Source organism: Tamandua tetradactyla, chromosome 14 (assembly GCF_023851605.1).
Source record: "Tamandua tetradactyla isolate mTamTet1 chromosome 14, mTamTet1.pri, whole genome shotgun sequence".
In the NCBI taxonomy this organism is placed as follows: domain Eukaryota; kingdom Metazoa; phylum Chordata; class Mammalia; order Pilosa; family Myrmecophagidae; genus Tamandua; species Tamandua tetradactyla.
Genome location: NC_135340.1, coordinates 24,877,505 through 24,901,080, shown reverse-complemented (window position 1 = coordinate 24,901,080; position 23,576 = coordinate 24,877,505). Strand labels below are relative to the sequence as shown.

Sequence of the window (23,576 nt, the reverse complement as noted above, 5' to 3'; positions counted from 1 at the left end):
TACAAAGATGACCCACGGCACAAATACAAAACACAATTATGGCATAACCACAGAGAGAAAACACCACTAGAAATACATAAAAGTAATGGTTATCCAACTCTCATGGCATGGTCTCTCACCTTTGCACTACCATCCAGAGACCATATTCATCATACTTGGATAAATAGCATTTGGCCTCTAGTTCACCTAAACTCTTTATAACTCTTGACAGCATAAAACTTCAATCTACAACACGTGACTATCTTACAAGGAATAAGAAAGAATTACTTTTCCGATTGGAGAACTGCACTCTGTGGAAGCCCTCAAAGGGCATTCAAAGAGGGCAGAGATCAAATCAAGGTGCATTTGGACTCCCAGGTGCATACTGACTCCCACACTTTTCAATGCTGTTTTAATCCAAATATCAGGAGCACTCACATGGAAGCCTGTGTTTCCCCTCGATAGTAACTGGTTTTGTGTTCATATAAATGGAACCATACACTATATCACCTCTGTGTCTGACTTCTTTCAATTAGCATAATGCTTTCAAGGTCTGTTTATAATGTAGCATGAATCAGTATGTCATTAATTTTTGGCTAAATAATATTCCATTTTATGGATATATCACATTATGTCTATCATCCATTCATGCGTTGACAGGCATCTGGGTTGTTTCTACTATTTTTTGGTCACCTTTGTATAGAAGTATTTTGTGAACATACATGCTTTCAGTTCTCTGGGGTGCAAACATGGGGGCTGAAATTGCCGAGTCATATGGTAAAATTTTGTTTACGTTTTTTGAGGGAATGGCAAACTGTTTTCCAAAGTAGCTGCAGCAGCAAAGTATGAGGATTCCAGTTTCTCCATATCCTTGCCAAAACATATTATTGTATATCTATCTGAATATAGTTATCCTAGTGGGTGTGAAGTGGTATCTCATTGTGGTTTTGGTTTGCATTTACCTAATGATTAATGATGTTGAACATCTTTTCAAGTGTTTACAGGTCTTCTGTATATATTCTTTGGAGAAATGTCTATTCAAATCCTTTTCCTGTCTTTTAAATTGGTTTCCTCATTTATTTTAAGCCGCTTCATTACAAGGGAAATTTAAACCATATGTTCTTTATTCTTCTTCACTGATGAGGGTTTTCCAGGAAATTCTATTGTTAGATAATGTTAAAGTTATGATTTAAAAAAACACACACAGGGCGGGCCGCGGTGGCTCAGCGGGCAAGAGTGCTTGCCTGCCATGCCGGAGGACCCCGGTTCGATTCCCGGCCCCAGCCCATGTAAAAAACAAACAAACAAACAAAATATAATAAAATAAGAAAATGTTTAAAAAAAAAAAAAAAAAAACACACACACACAAACATTCATTAACAATATTCCTCTTTGGATTTGACAAACAATCATGACAATGCTCCAAACTGATTATCGTCCACATCTAATTTAAGTTCAAATCTGACATAAGTAACCATGATGAAAATCAATGTAGAAGTTTAATACATTCAACAATAATTATTTAGTGAACATTTATTGTTAGATGGTGCACAAAGCACTTGGGATGATGATAATAAATGCTAACATATAAGTGGTTCACAGAATTATCTCATTTAATATTTACCAAAAAATCTATGATATCATTATCATACTTGCAAAGTATATAATCACGGTCCCTTCCTTCACAAAATGTGGTCTACTTTAAGATCAGTAAATATATGATACAGTGTGTGATAAATTTAATGGAATTTGGAATGTTAATGGGAATTCCTGGTGGGAAGAAGCACCTGACCCAAACTTGGGGGCTCATGTAAGACTTCCTGGAGGGGGATTTATTGCTTGAATTAAGAAAGATGAATTAGAAGTTATCCAGGCAAATGAAAAGGTGAAGTGGATGCATATGAATAATGCAGTTTGAAGGATTCATAGGTGTAAAGGGTCACGGGAAATAAGACAGGCCACTATAACATGTTGGGGGGAAAAAGTTCCATATGCCCATAAACTAAAGTCAGGCATATGTGTGGAATTGAATAGGGAGACTGATGGCTGGAGAGATAGGCAGGGGTCAATTCATAAACAGTCTCATAAACCATGTAGTATGATTTATCCTCATGTCATTGAAAGGGCTTTCTAGAGAGGAACAACATGATCCAATTTGTGCTTTGGAAGGATTACTAGGATTACACCTCCCAGAAGAATGGATAAAAGGGACAAGTCTAGAGGCAAGAAAACCAATTAGAAAGCTATTCTACTGATACAGATGGAAGAATATGGTAACCAGAACTGGAAATAAAGGGAATTTAGATATTAAATAGGAGGTAATATTAACACAACTTGGCAACTCATTAGATTCATTCATTTAACTGATATTCATTGTACTTGCTAGTGTCAGGCACTATTCTGAACACAGGAGATACAACAATAAAGAAAAAAATGCACTTGCCCTTCTAGAATTTGTATTCTAATGGGGAGAAGCTATAAAAAGTAATTTATCGTTTATTTATGGGTTCCACATCATCCATATCACCCACCAGTTTCTCGCATACAGCCAAACAAAAACAAACCATTCTTACTGCCAAGTTATATCATATCCTCCATCTCAGGCACTTTTTTTGACTTTAAGGGCTCAACTCCTTTTTTGCATCTGAAGCTTATTATATGAATCACTTCATGATATTAGTAACTTTCTCTGGACTCCTGGATCTAGCCTGTCTTTATTGGCTTCTTGAATGTTGATGTACTTTCCTGGAGTTGTTAGCTATTAATCATCTTCAAATGACCCATGGCTCCATCTTTCAGCCTGACAGATTACTGACCCTCTGATGACCTTTTGAAAATAAATGGCTTTTGACACTGCAATTTTCATTTACTAAACACTTCTTTTGACTTTGACTATCAAAGATAAATTTTCCAACTTTAATCTGGGGATTCTCCTCTCATCCAAGAAATAGATTTGGTTTAATAAATGCTATTAGTCACTTCAAGATGTGTATTATTTTATCCATGGATTAACACACCTTGGAGACCTCATCAAACAGATGAGAATAGTAGAGGGGAGAGTTTAATAGGAGTTTAAGTCCTCAAATGATCTTTAGGGAAATGGGTAACTATGAAAGTGTCTTCTAGAAAAGAGGAGACTTTATGGAAATGAATATTTAAAAGGTGAGATAAAGAAGCAGTATGATTATTTTGCATGTATTCAGTGGATAAACATAAGTGACATAGAATATTGAGGCAACTATCAGAATTTGAAATCCTTTGGGTCTTTGTTTTAGTTACTGCATAAACTATTACAGGTGCATATAAATTAGAACTTAAAAAAAAAATAGTTTCACAGTTGATATGGTGGCCCTGATGCAAACTAAGAGGCTGTCTAAATATTTTCTTTCACCTATTAGTCTGAATAAGGTAAACAGACCAAAGATTCTTATGTCAGAATCTTTATTTTAAAAACAACTGTAGATCTTTTGAAATAAGCTACAATCCCTTGTTCTATAGGAAAGTCATCAAAACTTTCATATTTATTGTAAAATATATTTTTATGCAACTTATTATATTTTTCAGTGTATGACTGAGCTGAGTTCCCTTAATTTGTATTACAAGGCTTGAAAATTCTTAGTAATGGAAACTTATGGTAAATTCAAGTCTAAATGGAGAAGGTTTCTATATCCACTAATTAGCATCCACTTCAGGAGTTTCGGGAGTAAAGCAGTTCCATACTAGTTAGCGTATTCAGTACAGAGAGTATATGCTTTATTATTGTAAGTAATAAGTAAGTATAAGAAGAGGTACAATTTATTTCCCCCAATAAAAGGAGAGAAATGTAAAATAAATATTTTACAATTTTTGCTATGTAAGAACCATACTTACTTAACAGTCCCATAAGGATTTTGATATATAATTTTTTAAATCTCATCATATAAAACAAAAAAAATTTGTGGAGATGATTAATACAGATTTCTAAACAGTGAAGAGGGCTAGAGGAAGGAGATGGCACACAAAGGGTTTGCATTTTTACAGCATTTGCTTTAATTCCTCATCGCGGTGGTTGGTTATGATGGTGTTCATTTGTGTCCACAACTATTCTTAAAACTACATGTAAATTATTCTTAAAACTAATCATATTATGTATTATATATACTTGTACGTATTCTTTTTGATATGCTTAATAAGAAAAGCTGAACAATTATTACTATGACAATGGCACTAGCACTCATGTTATCAAATATAGTAAAAACAAAAAAACAAAAAAAATCTAAAATTGAGTTCTGAATAAATAAGTGAAAAAGAGAAACATCCTCCTTACAGAAGAATTTCATTTCCTTAGAGGTGGAGCTTATCTCCCTACCCCCATCCCACCCTGAGAGTGGGAAAGACAGTGACTTGCTTTGAAGAACAGAATGGGAAAAGGGAAAACTGGTAACTTTATTGTGGAGACACTTGGCAAACACCACCTTAACGAGAAGCAGTGACATCACATGGCTACCAGGAGTCCCTGATATGATGCAATGAGAAGGGTATTTCACCTCTGTGGCCTTCTTTCCAAACACCTGTAACTCCAGGCTAATTATGAGGAAAATATCAGACAAATCCATATTGGGAGACATTCTCCAGGATACCTGGGTAGGACTCCTCAAGACTGTCAAAGTCATCGAAAGCAAAGAAAGTGTGAGAAACAGTCTCAGACCAGAGGAAACTGGGGAATGATGTCAACTGAATACAATGTGATAACCCAGACAGGATCCTGGAACAGAAGGAAGACACTAATGGAAAAACTGGTAAGTTCAAATAATGTAACAATATTGATTTCTTAGTTTTAACAAGTGTACAATGGCAGTGTAAGATGATGGCGTTAAGGAAAACTAATTCTGCAGGAGGGTAACTCTCAGTACTTACCTTTGCAACTTTTTTGTAAATCTGAACTATTCCAATATAAAAGTTTATTAAAAAAAAATATCAGGTTTAGATTACTGACTCCCTTGCTAGGGTGGTTAACATCTGTTCTAGTTTCCTAGCTGCTGGAATGCAATATACTGAAATAGAATGGCTTTTAAAAAGGGGAATTTAGTAAGTTGCTAGTTTCAGTTCTAAGGCCAAGAAAATGTTCCAATTAAAGCAAGTCTATAGAAATGTCCAATCTAAGGCATCCAGGGAAAGATACCTTGATTCAAGAAGGCCAATGAAGTTTAGGATTTCTCTCTCAAGTAGAAGAGCACATGGTGAACACAGTCAGGGTTCCTCTCTCATCTGGAAGGGCACATGGTAAACATGGTGTCATCTGCTAGCTTCTACTCCTGGCTTCCTGTTTCATGAAGCTCCCCGGGAGGCATTTTCCTTCTTCATCTCCAAAGGTTGCTGGCTGGTGGACTCTGCTTCTTGTGGTATGTTGTTCTGCTCTCTCAGAAATCTCTTTCATTCTTCAAAATGTTTCCTCTTTTATAGGACTTATCCTCTTTTACAGGATACTTATCAAGACCCACCCAAATGGGTGCAGATATGTCGTCACCTAATCCAACTTAACAACCACTCTTGATTAAATCACATCTCCAGGGAGGTGATCTGATTACAATTTCAAACATGCAGTATTGAATAGGGATTATTCTGCCTTTATGAAATGGGATTTAGATTAAAACATGGCTTTTCTAAGGTGCATACATCCTTTCAAACCAGCACAATGTCCATGAAGGCCAAACTCTCTGCTGACAGAAAGCTGTGTTTGCATTTGCCTTGCTCATTCTGTATGTTAAATAATCCAGGAGATCAAAAATAGATTTCAGCCACAGACCTAGCAAACCAATACCTCTGCTCAGCACTAAATATTTGTAAAGCATAAAACCAGCAAAAGTAGAGATTTAAATGAGATAATCCCTCGATTTCTGTTGACCTAGAAGGATAAGATGAATCTCTTTGGCTCAATATATAAACATTACACATATTTTCTAGGTGGAAAAGGTAGTATCTCAAGGCTGTAAGAATTAAGCAAGCATTTTTTATATTTTCATATAAAGTCAAAGGTCTTCTAAGACTGTAAACTTAAGATCATATGGACTTATAACTACACTGCAATGTCAGGTAACTAAGATAGTAATTGAGAGTCATGCAGCAATAAAATTAGACCCAACAAAATATTATGGAACAAAAGAGAGTAAATAAGACACTGAAATGATGAATTTCTCCCTTCATCAGTGGTTAAAAATATGACCGGCAAAATGAAACTAGATGCATAGTCTTGTAATTTTGGAAATCTCCAACTATTTCTTTTCTTTTTTTTTTTTATTAATTAAAAAAAGAATTAACAAAACAATTAGAAATCATTCCAATCTACATGTACAATCAGTAATTCTTAATAACATCACATAGTTGCATATTCATCATTTCTTAGTACATTTGCATCGATTTCTCCAACTATTTCAACTGCTTAAAAACAGAATTAGTATTTTTATTTCAAATTGAGATCCATTTATGAAGGTCTAAATCACCAAGCAAAGCGTATCAACCAGGGAAAAGTATTTGTTGAGTGACTGCCATATATTGGGCATTGAGCTGAGTTTTATATGGAAATTTAAGTATAACATACAGTCCCAGTTCTTTACTATTGTTAGTCTCATTGTAGATGTAAATTAAATGCATGCCAAATGAATCAATTTTAGCAAGCTTATATCATAGTTATTACTTTTCATGTCCTGACTCCACAAGGATTAACTAATTTTTTACAGGTCAACTTTCACAAATATAAATGCTTTTTTTTAATTGTGAAATTCATTAGGTGAAAGACATTATATGGGAACAACATTAACACACAGCCTCATGAATTTCACCTAGACCTTTACACATTTATGGATAAATGAAATTAAGCTTAAAGGATAGAGCAGACTAATTTCAAATTATCTAACCTGACTTTCACAATGGGTATGTTTAGTCACTATGAAAAGAGGTGCCTTTGAATGGGTATAATGGGCAGAGTGCTCCATACCAGAACTTTTTTGTATTGTATTATCTATCATGCCTAAACAATCTGATTGTGGAAAACACTGTAAAACAAGGGATGCTTTTTGCTTTTATTTTTTTTCCAGAATCACAGGATTATTATGTGAAGGAAAAAGATCTTTCTCTTCTTCATCTTTTTTTTCCTTTTTCTTTTAAAAAGGAACCAAATGCTTAGTCTCATCGAGAATTCCCTACACAGATCTACATCATCATGTTCTCAGGATTAACAAATTATAATGATCACAACCTCAAAAAAAACCTTCTGGGTAACATAAAAATAGAATAGCATAAGACCCAGGATTAGCCAGAAATTTTTCATTTTCTGGAAACTGAAAAGCTGAAATTGCTTCATAACATTAAAAAAAATGGATTCAGATTTTTATCCAAATTGCAAATCTTGTATTAGAATATATGTAGTAAGGGAGATATCCTGCATATTTATGTGTTGAATTAACTTTGATCCTTAAGTATACACTGGTAAAAGGCTAAAGATGCATAAATGTACTTAGAAAAGTGGGGTACAAAATACATCTGCTGTAGCTTTGCTCTTTTCAAATACATCTTTCTATTTTATTTCTCCATACTGGTTTAATGAATAGTGCTACTGCTGTTTAAAACTTAAAACAGCTGCATTTCTAATTTTGGCAGATTATGAGAGATTTTTATATGGGTTGCATGTTAAAAGCAAATAAAGGACATGACAACCAGCAGAAAGAGAGTGTGCTGGGCAGATGGTGGCACGAGTTACTGAATTGAAGTGCTATGTGCTCCAAACATGGAACATCAAAAAGGGATATTTGGCAGCTGTTCAAGTGCAGGCCAACCTTTCACCTCAAATAAAACTAATTCATGCCCATGAAGACATCAAGTAGCCATTCAATAACACTCTTCAGTTGACCTTAGTTAACATAGGCAGCCTTCAATGAATTTATTTCGTTGATTTTGTTGGCATATATAATTCTGCCTTTCCTTTTTTTCCTGATGTAGTCTCTCTGGTTACTCAAGAATATATAAGTATATGAATATATATATATATAGATGAAATATGGAAACAAAGAGTATGTTCTCATTTTTCCCATTAAAAAGGTGATTATTACTGCATAGGAAGAAGTCAGGAAGACATTCCAATATGCTCTCATAGTAAAAAGACTTCACCCATATAAGATCATGAAATAATCTTGATCAATATTAATTTTGATTGATCAATTTTGATCAGGATTTTAAAAATTTCATTCAGAAGGTTACTATGTAAATTCCCCCAAAATAATGTATTTGTGTATCACATCGGTATAGAGAGGCAAGTCAAGGAAATGCCTATATACAAGATATTGCCTAAATCATTTTTATTATGGTTTGATCCTATGACTCATCTATTTTAGTATTTCTGATGTATCAAATATTCATGTTTGAGTTGGAGTGTGCAGATAAGCCCCAAATAATTCAGAGTCAAATCTGTCTAAAAAAAAGGTAGATTAATTAGATATTTTTGCGTGTCGTTTGTAAGCCAATTCACATTAAATCACAACAAAAATATGTAACTGTCTTACTGTGTCTCTAGGATTCTTAATACTCAATGTTTTCTCAGTTTCTGTTGTACCACTGAGGCCCTAACATGGAAAGATTTATATGCATGAGCCTGTTAAACCCCAACCCTAAGAAGCAAATAGGAACTTTTGGTTACATAGCTTCCAGAGGACACAGCGACAAAGTCTCCTTTGTGTGGTTTTTATCACCACTGTGTTCTTTTCCTGTTTATCTGGATGACAGTTAATTCTGTCCTCAATTAGAGAAGTAATAGTTGAAAAGAGATGGAAAGGAGAAACTATGGTTTCTGGCTGGATATCCACTTGCCAGATGGTGAAGGACTGGGCCTTAGGCGAAATCTGTGTGAGGAGAAAGGCTTCATGGGTCCTTCCCTGAAAACCGCGGTATATGCACCCAGAGATCTATGGAGATTTAGACTCTACTTCTGGATCACATGATTCAACTTTTCTTATAGGTCTCGCCAGCTGACCCTTAGGCACAGACAACTGTTCTTCTAGACGGATAAAGACTCAGAATTCCAGTGTGAGGGGTGAGAGTGGAGCAGCAGGAAAGGTCAGCTAGCACCTCAGGACAGCAATTTTCATTCCTTCCAGACTCTGAAATTGAAAGGACAAAGCCTGAGGACAGTTCCAGGGACACCACTTCTGAGCTCCCATGCATTTATGGACCAGTGAGTCTCCTGATGAAGAAGAGACAGAGTAAGTTGGGGAAGTCAAGTGGAATTAGTATTGGGGGCAAATATTAAGGACTGATTACAAAATACACTTCAGAACAAAAGGAAGGGTATTTGGGAAGAAAAGAACAATGGTTGGGAAAACTGACTCAAGGTAGAGGGAATGAATTGAGGGGAGGAGCAAACTGGTTTATTTGGTCATGGTGATGAGCACAGTCCAGGAGTTGTAGGGATTTACAATTCAAGAACTATAAGGCTTAGGTAGGAAAAATAGTTGGCATTCTATGGTTTAGGTCTCATTTTACATGAAAAATGTTATAGAAGAAACTGCAATTTTGGAAGAGGGACAGGCTTTCTAAAAAGTTTCAATAATTAGTTTTTGACAAGATGTAGGAAATACAAGAGCCCAGATTTTAAAAAGGATTAATAAGATGATGGTAACAACAGCATTAGTAATATATATTAGGCCCAAGAAATTCAGGGATAGGCACTGAAACTCAATTCCCACAGGACTACAGCAACTGAGTTATTCATTCATTTATTTGTGGGTTTGTTTATTGCATTAATTCAAGCGTTCACAAGTCAAATATACATTGACTGCATGGGATATGGCAGATGAAAAGGATTCATATATAAAAAGACATGGTACCTGTTCCAAGAAATATGTAGTTCAGTGGGGTGAAGTGGCACAAAAGGATTGAAGACTTCACATTTACCAGGCAACTTGTGTAGTGCTTTAGTTTGTCTCATAAAATCTATAGCTGAGTCCCTATAGATACTATTATTTCATTTTATAGGTGATGGATCATAACTCAGGAAAGAGAGGTGACCCATATTAACATAAGAAATAAATGGGAATCAGACCGAAGTCTTTGACTGGAAGTCCACTATTTATCAGATTGAAGTTATATGGAAATGTGCCACAAATAATATGGTCCATACTTGGGAGCTAATATATGTGCTTTACAGTGCCTGACAACAACATAAATGCTCTCTCTCTCTCTCTCTCTATCTCTAGATAGATCTCCTGTCATGATCATTATCATCAACATTATTTCTGAATGGTCAACATAGAAGAGATAGTAATGTTTATTTAAAATTAAACTATTAGAGATATATAACAGAGCATAATGCAAAATGTGCACACAATTTTCATAGGTAACAGGAGCCTACAAAGAACTTTTCCCTTTAGGGTTCAGCTTATACTCCATTCAACCTAGGGAGAATGACTTCATTCTGCCTTCACATTAGGGGTGCTTGGGTTGAAAAAAAATACAGAGAAGCTATGCCCTGTTGTGCCATAACTCTCTTTCCCCAAGAGCCAAAGAATCAAGGAAACAGTATGACGAAGGAGTGATTAAGCTTCCATATCCCCATTCAGGTCACAAGTGGGAAAAGGTGGGGAGTCTGTGGAAACATTCCAACATGCCCCCTCTTTTACATTTTCTTTTCTTTAAAAATGGCTTGGTGTGGGACAAAGAAACTAAAACCAGGTTTACTGGAAAGAGAAGGATGAAAAGAGAATTAGCATTCATCATAATAAAAACGGAAATGCTAAAGCCAGACTTAACATAAACCATACTTAGGAGAAAAGAGTCATGACTCCTAATCTAACATTAAAAATTTCCATTGTTACAGAACCACCCACACAGATAAGTGCAGCTGAAGTTGGGCAGGAATTGGCATCATGCAGCCTGGGACATTTAGATGTCCAAGAACAACTGCAAAGAAATACAAATTAAACATCAAAGGCCAAGACTTTTATAACATTAAATACCCAAGCAGTATTCAGTTTGGGACAGTGCTGTCTATGAATAATTTAATCTCCTACAAACAAACAAAAATGCATCTATTTAATAACATACTTGGGAAGATAATAATACAGTGATTTAATATATCAGTCTAGGGGTTTTTTTCTTCCACTTATATCTCAGTGGGGGTTAAATACTACTAAGCAATGTACTACACCTGAGAGAAATGGATATGATTGGGACAATTGTAGACAGATAAATAATTTACACTTTCTGAAGAAGAACATAGGACTTTACTAAAATGTTATCATGTATTTTTTTCAGGTTTATGGCTTAGGTATGAATCTTAGTAATAGGAAAACATGTTCATCAGGATCTCTTAAACCTAAGACTATTTCAGTTTTGATCAGAGTTGTGAAATTATATAGTGAGATCCTGGTTAGACAAGTCCCAGTTACATTATCATTTCATATATTATACTATAATCCTATAGAGAAAAGCCTCCAGAGTTATCTTACGATGATCACAGGAGACATGGGTACGCTTATTAAATAATTTTATTCTTTGTGAGGAAGAGGAGGACCATGGTCCTGTGATGAATTCATGTCAGTGGATCCTGTGGCTCATTAGTGGTTCTGATTTTACAATACCATCAGTATTCTCCTGAAAGAAAAAATGTGAACTGTTGTAGGAATTCTTTCAACAGGTCCCCATGAATTTCTGTTTGCCAGTCCAAGTTCAGAGGGCTAAACTGGACTTGAAGTGCTGTGAACAGTGGCTGAACACTTTGAGTCAAGCCCTGGTATTATCCCATACTGGCTTTGGAACATGAGCCAGTATGATTCCACAGTGTTTATGATATCCCCTTCTCACCCTCCAACAGCCCTTGTGGGGGAAACAAAATTACTTATGCACACAGATTCAAGAGCTTGAGTTAGAGAGTAAGCAAAGATTTCTCTTGCATGAGAGCACACTTCTTCCCTAACATCAACTTTCTGTGGCTCAAAATTTTCCCTTCAGGAAGAGAAAAATCCTCTATTTGTAGAGTGACTGGACACTCGCCCTCAAACCATGTGGTCCGTTGGCATGGTCCAGAGCAGAATTTCCAGTGTGAACTCTGCTGAACCAAGACACTCCAGATGCTCAGAGGGAAAAAAATATATTCCATGATAAAATGTGTTTGGGAAGTTATTTTGGAGAGTCATGCTTCACATTAGCATGCACAAAAGTTCTGAAGAGTCCCGAAGTAAAGAATTTCTTTAATGTTGTTTAACTCAACATTTATCAAAGTTGTTCAACCAGCATTCCCTTTTGTAGTATGTCTAATAGTCACGAACATTAAGAGGAAAGGCAATTTAGAGTGTTAGTGGGGGAAGTAATCATAATAACTAACATTCACTAAGCAGTTGCTATGCATAGAATCTCTCCAAAGTGTTCAACATGCATCAACATTTTAATTTTTGAAATAATGTTACAAGTCCTAATGTTGTCCCCATTTTACAGATGAGTAAACTGAGGCCCAGAATGATAAAATGTCTCAGCAAAGATATCAGTAGTGAGGAACAGAGAAAGCACATGAACTCAGATGGTCGGGCTTGGGAAACTTCTCAGTCATTATTCATACCACTTTCCTTACAGACTGAAGAAAACATAGAATCCATGCAACCTTAACGCCATATGACATCTTTATTCAATGTAAGCTCCTTGCTTGATTAAAACATAAACAAATAGACCAACAAAAAATCCTGAAGCCCAGAAATTATGCAACTTGCAAGAGATCACAAGGAAATCAATCATAATACACAGCCAAAAAATCAGTTCTCAGCTACTCAGGGCAGGAACTGCACAGTTGGCAAATGTTCTGACAGCGTACGAGGCGATACTTGGGATGGTGGAAAGGATATTTAATCACTCTTAGGTGACAGTAGCTCTTCACAGAATTCTCTTCTTTTTCTCATTCTCCTTCATCAACTATGTACAACTGGTTATTGTCTCTTTAATTGTAACTCCAAAATATTTATTGGCTTCCCGATCTCATTTTCAGCTCTTCCGCCACTGCCTGAGTATAAACCCACATCACCTCTGCCTGAGCTATAGCATTAGGTTTTAAGTAGGCTCCTAACTCTTCATAGTAAGAACAGCACACCATAGTAAAAAACAGCTTCTTGCAAAAGGTATAAATATATAAAAATAATACACCATAATCTACTGTAAGAATTTAATGGATAAAAGTATGCAAGGAAAAAAACCATAGATTTTATTATAAAGACAAAGGGAAGATTTAACCTCTAGCTCTCAATTTTAAAAATGTGAATTTATCTGAGAATTTCTTGTACTCTTTGTTTATTATCCGTTTAATACAAACACACATGCACAGAAATGATATTTAGGGATAAAGCCAAAAATAAACAAATCCTCAAACGATAAGCATTCAGTCCTGTGAATATAGTCCTGTTATCCATTCGCTTTACCATGGCTGAATTATCTATCAGGCACTGACACAGACCCATCATGGAGAAGACTTCTGATAAATTACATGAACTTTATCTTACAGTTTAGTACCATACACTTGAGCTTGTTTTTGGCTTTGCTAAGAGAAATTTCCATTTGAATTGCTTTCCTACTTCATAACAACTGTAACAATGTTGTCTTTGCTTAACAGATAGAGAAGTTGTCATTAAAGGGGGGTGTGGTGGAGAACTTCCATGCAGTTCTTTTTTTTTTCTCCATAGCTCAACCCATCCACTTGTGAGCAATCCTTTCCTGGCCTCAATGCACTGCCTCCCACAGCCACGTTTTTCAACAAGAAAGAGAAGAGGGGAAAAAACAGTCAACTCTCTAGGATCAGCTTGATGAGATTTTAACTCCCAAAGCAGCTAAGAGATGATGAAAGGACTCAGCAGAAAATGGCATCAGCAGGAGAAAATTCTTGAGGTTTTCTGAAGAGATGGGAGTGTTTAACCTTCCTCACCATTATTTTTTCCAGATATTCTCATATTTTAATACAGCCCTATGTTAGAAAATAACCAAAAATGGCACTGAAGAACAAGCAGGGTAGTGTCGCACCAACTCTTCACATAAGAGGGTAAGAACGAGAGAGGCAAGTCCTCCCAGACTGAAGAGAACGACATGTCACCTTCAGGAGAGGCAGGCTGCAAAATAAAGCTATCAGAGAAGAAGAGAGAAATATCAGGCATTTGATCACAATGGGCTCAGGGCCTAATTCGGTATAGGAAAAGAGGTAAGAGATATGAGAAAGAAACAGAATTGAAATATGGAAGGATGGGAAGGTTTAATAGAAAACTTTGTTGAACATTAATTGAGAAATTCACCTAATGCTAAGCATTAGGGTGGGAGAGGGGCTAAGAGAATTGACCACTGCCAATGTTGATGTAAGTGCTTGATATCTAAACATAAGTGAACAATTCAAGGGTTAATAACATTGGAGAAATACAACTATGTGGGGTAAGAAAAGGTGTTCATCTCAAAATAATTAGACTGTTGCAGCATGGTTCCCTTTAATACCACCTAGGTAGTGATAAGACATAGAGAACCCCTTCTGAGCCTGGTAGTGGGAAAACAGATGAGAAAGAGGTCTGTCCTTAAATTTCTTCTGGCATTTCTAGGCAAATGAAATGCTAATGAGAACAGGACAGGCAAATAAGAAAGGTGGATGGCAAAGAAGAGGCCCATAAAGCCCAATGAGAGCTGTTGGTTTGAAATGCTGGTGAGCAGAACGTTGTCCCTTGTAGGCAAAGGGAACTCTAGAGGGGTGCATCAGGACAACTGCGGGGAAAGACGACTGACACTGGGATAATGTGAAAACAGGCAGCACCCTCACTGCCACCCCCACACAGGTTGCATTCAGTCTGTCTGGTGCCACTATAAAGCACTTGATAACAAAAGTAGATTGGAAAGAAAAATAAATTAAATTTACGAATGTAATGTTAAATTTTCTCATATATTTCTGGACATTGTCACAGGAAGAAAAGGACTCACAGTACACATTACATTATTTGTAAAGCCGTCTGGCTGTGAGTTTAATATGAATTATGGTGACAACAGATCCAGTGAATGATTTCCCTGGGTAATTTATTTCAGACAGCCCTTTGTGTTCAGAAACAGAAAACTCAGAAAAGTTCTCACTAGTTTGAGAGGTCAAGCTCAGCCAGCAAATGTCAAAGGAGCCAAAGAAAAGACAAAGGGAAAGAAAACCCAGTCAAAACAAGTGACTTTTTCAAAAATATTAATAATAAGCTATTAAAGCTTTTGCTTTTTTTGATTTCTTTATTTCGCAACTGGAGATGCTGCAAGCAGGAGGAAAATGATTCCTCTTGCCTAAGAAGAAAGTTGTTTATAGGATCCCCTCATACAATGAAAGCATGCTAGCCCCATTGTGGTAGTTAGAGTCAGTTGTCAACTTAGCCAGGTGAAGGTACCTAGTTCTGTTGCTGTGGACATGAGCCAATGGTACGTGAACCTCATCTGTTGCTAATTACATCTGCAGTCAGCTAGGAGGCATGCCTGCTGCAATGAATGATGTTTGACTTAATTGGCTGGTGCTTACTTAAATGAGAGACTCAAGGTAGCACAGCCCAAGCAACTCAGCATTCCTCATCTCAGCACTTGCAGTTCAGCCCAGGCCTTTGGAAATGCAGAAAGAATTACCCCAGGGAAAGCTGTTGGAACCTGGAGGCTTAGAGAAAAGGCCAGCAGAGACCATCCTGTGCCATGTAAGAAAGAACCTCAGTTGAAAGTTAGCTGCCTTTCCTCTGAAGAACTAACAAAATAAATCCCCTTTTATTAAAAGCCAATCCATCTCTGGTGTGTTACATTCTGGCAGCTAGCAAACTAGAACACTTATGAACCCACACAATCAATAAAGACAAACGGAACTGGACTGAATCAAACAAAAGTAAATAAAATGAAGACGAACTGAATTATAATCTGTGCACCCAAATACCGGGTTCTGAACAATTTGAAGAACTTGAGGAAATGTAGTCTAGAATCATTTCAAAAACAGATTTCCTTTAAAAGGTGCTTCTCCACAAAAGCCTTTAGCCAAGGAAATCACAAGCAAAGAAGGCTGGAAGGGAGAAGGGACACATGCAATCTGGATTTCTCAATGGTGATGCTATTTTAGCAAAAATGATGAAAATCTGGACACCTTCACAATAATTTAAATGACTATCATAGTATGGATACCTTGTGCAATTATTCTCAAGCACTTTTTTTTCCTTTTCAAGCTAAATATGTGCATGTTCTATATATTGGTGGGCACAGTCCTAGTAATAATTTCTAAATGCTAAATAGGAACTCTGAATCTGGGCAAAGGGAAAACCAGCCATTTGTTCAGGATTGAGTTTGCTTAGCCATGCTCTAGCTTTCAGTGTGGAGGTGCCATCTGACCTTATCTGGCCTGCTCTAACTCCTGAGCTCTCCTCCATGCTCTTAGCTTACCTCACAGCTACTGGACTTTTGACTCTAATAAGTCAAAGACTTCCTAGCCCTGCTTTTATTTCTTGGCTCCCAGACATTCAGCACATTCAGAGCCCTGTCATCTGCTTTGATGTCACTGATGAATTCTGTTTGCGTTTGCTGCTGTTCAAATGACTCAAGGTAGCGAATGAGGCTTTTTGTTGGGGTGGGGGGGTGGGGAGGGTGAAAGTGAGCGTAAGTGAGGTTGGGAGAACAAAACTGCAACACTACTGAGTGTACCAGCCAACTTCAAAGGAAATCTTTTACTTTCCTACTAGAATAATTTTGAAAGTTCCTAGAGACAAAGCTCCAAAATCTCTTATTGGAAGCAAGTTCGACAAACACTTTCGATGTTGCTTTAAAAACATAAGTCCAAGAATTCTTCAAAGTCAAGTTATATATCTATGGATAGAAAAAAAAAAAGCACACTACCTGACAAGACAACTTCAATAAGGTCACTTTCCTGGATATCACTAGCCGTTTTCACCAGCTGAAGGATGTTTTCAGAGGTAGGATCGTGGCGAAAAAGCAGGATCTTATCATACATTCCATAGAAACCACATTCAGGAAACTGCAAATACAAATACCACAAAAGTTTTTAAATGTCAAAATCCTTCTGTATTTAAAATAAAAAACAAATAAATGTCAGGGCATAAATGCTAGCTAATTGGCCAAGTTTAAATCTGGAATTTTTAAGCTAGAACGTTAAAAAGAAAAGTGAATACCAGAATTGAAATTGACAAGACCCCAAATCAGGAACAAAGAAATCATATTTCACAAGGGGAGTCATGACCAAATGGTGTTCTAATTAAATAGTAAGGCAGGAGACTATAAGATAAGATTCAAAGAAATTACTGGTAGTAAGGTATTAAGAAATATAATGGTAAGAACTGTGCATTTTCACAATATCTATAGTAATCCTCAATGTTTGGTATCAACATGTCAATATATCACAAGTCCATTACACATATCAGTTGCAATTTGTTTGTAAATAAGTTCAGTATTTTTTGCACAATTTAAAACATGACGTGATTCAATAAATGTATACAGTTATATCACCACTACAGTTAGGATATAAAACAGGTGCAAAACTGTTTCATCACCCTCCAAAAGTTTCTCTATGCTCATCTGTAGTTAGCCTCTCCACAGACACTCAATCTCTGGCACCCATTTATCTGTTTCTATCCTTAAATTTTTGCCTTTTCAAGAATGTCACAAAGTACAGGATTATGAGTCTGGCTTCTTTCAATTATCATAATGAATTTGAGATTCAGCCATGTTACTCCAGGTACCACTGATCCTTTTTATTTTTGAATATTCTTCCATTGTATTGTATGGATGTACCACAGTGTGTGTATCCATTCCTTTGAGGGATATGTGAGTTAGCTTCAGTTTTTGCCTATTGCACATAAAGCTATTATAAATGGTCAAATATAAAAGATATTTGTGTGACTATTAAGCTTTTATTTTTGTATTTGAAAAATGATGAAAAGCTTTTCACACTGGCTGTGCCATTTTGCATTCCCACCAGTACACGAGAGCTCCAGTTGTCTTTCGTTATCGGCACTTGGTCATGTCAGTATTTATTTTAGACATTTTAATTGGTCTGTAATGGTATCTCATAGTTTTAGTCTACATTTCCCTAATGGCTAATGATGTTAAGCTTCTTTTCATGTGCTTATTTTCCATTTACTGGTGTGTATGAATGTTTGCGTGTACGCATTCACACATATGTACACAGACACATGTATGTAAAGTTTTCATCATACATTCCATAGCAACCACATTCAGGAAATGTTTTCCCTGTTTTTATTGGACTTCGTGTTGAGTTTTGAGAATTCTTTATATATTCTTGATAAAAGTTGTCAGATACATGATTTGCAAATATTTTCTTCCAGCTTTTGGCTGGAAAACACTATGGCACTCTAGCTCTGGCTTGCTGCAATCCCTGGGGTTCCTTGTTTTGCATCTCTGCCTCAGGTCACATGGCAATGTCTTATTTCACTCCTGGGTTTTCTGACGACTTCCATCTTCTGGCTCTTTATAAGGCTTCCAGGAATACAGTTTGACCACACCTTAACTAAAAAGAATATCTCGGGTGGTGTAATGGTGGTTCAGTGGCAGAATCCTCGCCTGCCAGGCCAAGAACTGGGTTTGATTCCTGGAGCCTGCCCATGCCAAAAAAATGAAAAAAAGAGTATCTCCAAGAGGTCCAATTTACAGTGGGTTCACATCCACCGCAGGAATGTGGATTAAGGTTAAGAACATGTCTAAATTGGGGTGCATAATACAATCTACTACAGCTTTCTTCTACAAATTGTGTTTTGGGAGGTTCACGTTTGTGTCTATGATCTACTTTGACAAAATATGGATTGTGGTTCATTGTTTGCATATTAATACCCAATTATATCACCACTATTTGTTAAAACAACTGTCCTTTCGCCATTGAATTGACATGCAGTTCTGTGGAAAATCAAATGATGATATATGTGCGGGTCCATTGCTGGACTTGCTGCTCTGTTTCATCGATCTATGAGTGTCTCCTTTCTCCACTACCACAATGTCTTGACAAGCACAGCTTTTTAATAAGTCTGGGAATCTGTTGATGCGAGCCCACCAACTTTCTTCTTTTTCAAAATGTTTCAGCTTTTCTAGTTCATTTGTTTTCCCTGTTGAGATTGTGAGAAGAATTACATTAAATCCATAGAACAGTTTTAGGAAAACTAATAGTATTGAATCTTCAAATCCCTGCACACATGGTACATTTCTCCATTTATTTATATCGGCTTTGATTTCTTTCATTAACGTTTTGTAGCTCTCAGCATACCGACTGTTCTAGTCTGCCAGCTGCCAGAACGTGATACATCAGAAATGGAACGGCTTTTAAAAAGGGGAATTTATTAAGTTGCAAGTTTACAGTTCTAAGGTGTGAAAATGTCCAAATTAAACCAAGGCTCAGAAAATATCCAAGTTAAGACACCAACAAGAAGTTACCTTCACTCAAGAAAGGCCAATGGCAAAGTCTTCTAGCTTTCTTTCCTGAAGCTCCCCCAGAGGCGTTTTCCTTCTTTGTCTGCAAAGGTCTCAGGCTGCATGGGCTCTCCTGCCTGTTGTGCTCTGAAGTCTTTTCCAAAATATCTTCTCTTTTAAAGGATTCCAGTAAACTCATCAAGACCCACCTGGAATGGGTGGAGTCACATCTCCTTCTAATCAAAGATTAATACTCACAATCAGGTGTGTCACATCTCTGTGGAAATAATCAAGTTTCCAATCTACAGTACTGAACAGGGATTAAAAGAAACAGCTGCCTCCAGAAGATGGATCAGGATTAAAATGTGACTTTTCTAGGTTTATAATCTTCTCAAACTGGCACACAGAACTTGCACGTATTTTGTAATATATAGACCTAAATATTTCATGTTTTCAGTGCTATAATAAATGTCACTTTTCATTTCAAATTGTTCATAGAAATGATTGGTTTCCTATTGATCAAGGATCCTACCACCTTCCTTAATTTATTCATTAATTCTAATGAAAATTCATTAATTTTCAGTAGATTTGGGATTTTTTCAGAGAGACAATCTTGTCATCTATCAATAGAGACACTTTTTATTTCTTCCTTTCTAATGTGTAGGTCTTTTATTTCTTTCCCTTGTTTTACTGCACTGCTTAGAAACTCCAGTACTAAACTCAGAATGAATACCCTTGCCTTGTTTTCTGTCTTAGGAGGAAGTCATAAGTCTTTGAACATAAAGTATGATGTAAGCTGCAGGGTTTTTTTGTAGTTACCCATTACACATTGAAGAATTTCTCTTCTATTCCTACGTGGTTTTATATCATGGATAGATGTTGAATTTTGTCAAGGGCTTGACTGCATCTGTTAAAATGATCACTGTTTTTCTTTTTTAAGTCTGTTGATATGGCAAATTATACTGATTTTTAAATGGGAAAGCAGCTTTCATTCATGAGATAAACCTCACCTGTTTGTGATGTATTTTCATTTTTGTATGTTGCAAGATTCATTTTGCTAGTATTCTGTTGAAAATTTGTTCATGAATGATATAATTCTGCAAGCCACCCCCAATTTGGAATGTCTTTGTCTGGATTTGATGGTAGAGTAAGTAATGTGGACTTCATAATATGAATTGGGAAAGATTACTTCGCTTTCTATATTCTCAAAGAATTTGTATAGAATTGACATTATTTTCTGCTTCAAGGCTTGGTAAATTTCTCCAGTGAAACCAGGTAGGCCAGTTTTTGCTTTTTTTTTGAGATTTGTAATTACATTTCAACTTCTTTAATAGTTATAAGTACTATTAGGTTTCCATTTTTACTTGAGCAAGTTTGGCACTTTCTGTCTTTAAGGAATGTATTCATTTCATTCATGTTTTTTAATAAATGGGCATAAAGTTGTTCCTATTATTCCTTTATTATTCTTTTAATGCTATAGGGACTTTAGTAATATCTTCTTATTAATTCTTGATACTTGTAATTTGTAATTCTCATTTGTGGTTGGTCAATCTGGCAAGAAATTTATTAGTTTTACTGCTTTTTTTTCAATAAACTGACTTTTGCTTTCATGGATTGTCTCTATTATATTTCCATTCTCTACTTCATAGATTTCTTTTCTATTTTTGTTATTTCCATGCTTCTGCTTCATTTGATTTAGTTTTCTCTTCTTTTCCTAGGTTCTTAAGATGGAAACTCAGATTCTTGATTTGAGAGATTTCTTATTTTCTTATTTTTAATGCAATAGATTTCCTTTAAACATTGCTTTAAGAGCATGGCACAAATTTTGATATGTTGTGTTTTCATTTTCATTCAATTCTGAAGATTTTCTTATTTCTCTTGTGATTTCTTCCTTACCCACAGGTTATTTAGAAAAGTGCTTTGTAATTTCCAAATATCTAGAGATCTTCCAGACATCTTTTTGTTATTGATTCCTAGTTTAATTCTGTTAAGTTCTGAGAATCCACTTTATATAAATTCAACATTTTTAAATTTGATAAGGTGTTTTATGGCCCAGAAAATGGTCTATCTTGGGGAATATTTCATGTACAATGGAAATGAATGTGTGTTCTACTAGTGTTGGTGTACAGGTTCTATAAATATCAATTAGATCCCGTCAGCGGATAGTGCTTTTCAGATCTTTTCTATACTTAATGATTTTCTAGTTCTAGAAAATTACTGAGGGAGGAATACTGAAGTCTTCACATGTAACTGGGTTTTCCTAATTTTCCTTTCAGTTTTATTAGGTTTTATTTAAGTGTTTTAAGCCCTGTTGTCAAGCACATATGCACTATGGATTGTTATGTTTTCTTGGAGAATTCACCCTTTTACCATTATGTAATGCCCCTGGTAATTATCCCTGGTAATATTTTCTGTTCTCAGTAATAATAAAATGTAGCTGCATTAGTCATCTTTTGATTATTAATGTTTGCATGGTTTGCTTTTGCCAGTCTTCTAATATTACTGTCTTTATATTTAAGGTGAGTTTCTTGTACATACATTTGAGTTTTACTATTTTTTTGTCCTGTCTGAAAAGCCCTACTTTTTAAAGGGGGTGTTTATATCATATGCATTTCATATAAATGGCAATTTAGGCTACCACCTTCCCATCTTTTTGTCTATTGATCCTATCTATTCTTCATTCCTTTTCTTCTTTTTGTCTTCTTTCAGATTGAGTATATCTTGGAATTTCCCTTAATTTCCTTTCTTGGTTATTACCATATCTTCTTGTTTAACTATACTTTAATCCATTTACATAAAACACAAGGACCTCAGAAATGTATAGTTCCATTTCCATTCTGCCTTCATTTGGGCTATTGTGTCATAACTTTTACATTTACATATGCTGTAAACAAAAATACAATGTTAATATTTTTGCCTTAAACAATCAATTGTCTTTCAAATAAATTTTAAAATGAGAAAAGTTTCTTTTGGATTCACTCACTTATTTACTGTTTGATATTCTACCCACTTTATTTCTTTGTCTAGATCCAAGTTGCCACCTAGTCTGATTTTATTCAATCCAAATAACCTTTTTTTTTTTTTTTTATGGGCAGGCACCGGCAATCAAACCTGGGTCTCTGGCATGGCAGGTGAGAACTCTGCCACTGAGCCACTGTTGCCTGCCCCAAATAGCTTTTTTTAGTAAATATTTCATATAGTGTAAGTTTGCTGACAGCATATTTTCTCAAACTTCTGGAAAAGTCTTTATCTCATGCTCACTTATTTGAAGATTTTATTCCATAATGAACTGTATGCAATAATATTTTTATCAGTTTAAAGCTGTTCCATCATTTGCTGTCTTGAATTGTTTCTTTGAGATATCTGGGTTATTTATTACCCCATATGCAATGTTTCTTTCTTCCCTGATCCATTTAAATTGTTGTCTTCATCACTGACTAAACAATTTGGTACTGATGTACTATGATGTAGTTTTCTTGGTTTAGCTTGCTTCAGGCTCACTGAGCTTCTCTGATCTATGGATTTATAGATTTTGCAACATTTAGAAAAGTGTTAGCCATTGTTCTTCAAATATTTTTCTGTTCTTCATTTTCTGGGACCCGAATTACTTAAATACAAAACTGATTAATATTTTTCCAGGGATCACTGATACTCCATTCATTGTTTTGCAGAATTCGTTTTCCTCTCTGCAACTCAGTTTGAACAATTCCTACTGCTATATTTTTAAGTTCATCAGTTCAACACTATTTAGTACTGTAGCATCTAATCTACTAGCTAAGTCCACCCAGTGAATTTTTCATATTAGATATTGTATTTTTCAGTTCTGAAAACTACATTTGATACTTTATATATCTTCCATTTCTCCCCATGTTATGATTATGTCTTCATTTAAATCCTTGAAATTCTTGTTCTGCTAAGTCTATCACCTCTATGATTTCTGGTCTGTTTCTATCAATTGGTTTTTGTGGGTTTTTTTTCTTTTTAATTAAGAAATATCTACATACACACTCCAACCATATTTTACAATCAATAGCTCACAATATCATCACTAAAATCATGTAATCTTCTCCATGATCATTTTCAGAACATTTACATCACCCCAGAAAAAGAAATAAAAAGAAAAAACGCATACATCTCATACCCTTCACTCCTCCCTCTCATTGACCCACAGTATTTCAATCTACCCATTACCC

General features: G+C 35.7%; 1 protein-coding gene across 3 annotated transcripts in view; it reads right to left on the bottom strand.

Annotated features, from left to right (window-relative positions):
• The window catches only part of PRKD1 (protein kinase D1), a 358,242-nt gene that overhangs the window by 158,746 nt on the left and 175,920 nt on the right, over window positions 1–23,576 (bottom strand). For all 3 annotated transcript variants that reach the window (XM_077127044.1, XM_077127045.1, XM_077127046.1), the window contains exon 2: window positions 16,846–16,984. In XM_077127044.1, coding sequence (XP_076983159.1) covers window positions 16,846–16,984 — 139 coding nt within the window. The remainder of the gene's footprint in view (window positions 1–16,845; window positions 16,985–23,576) is intronic.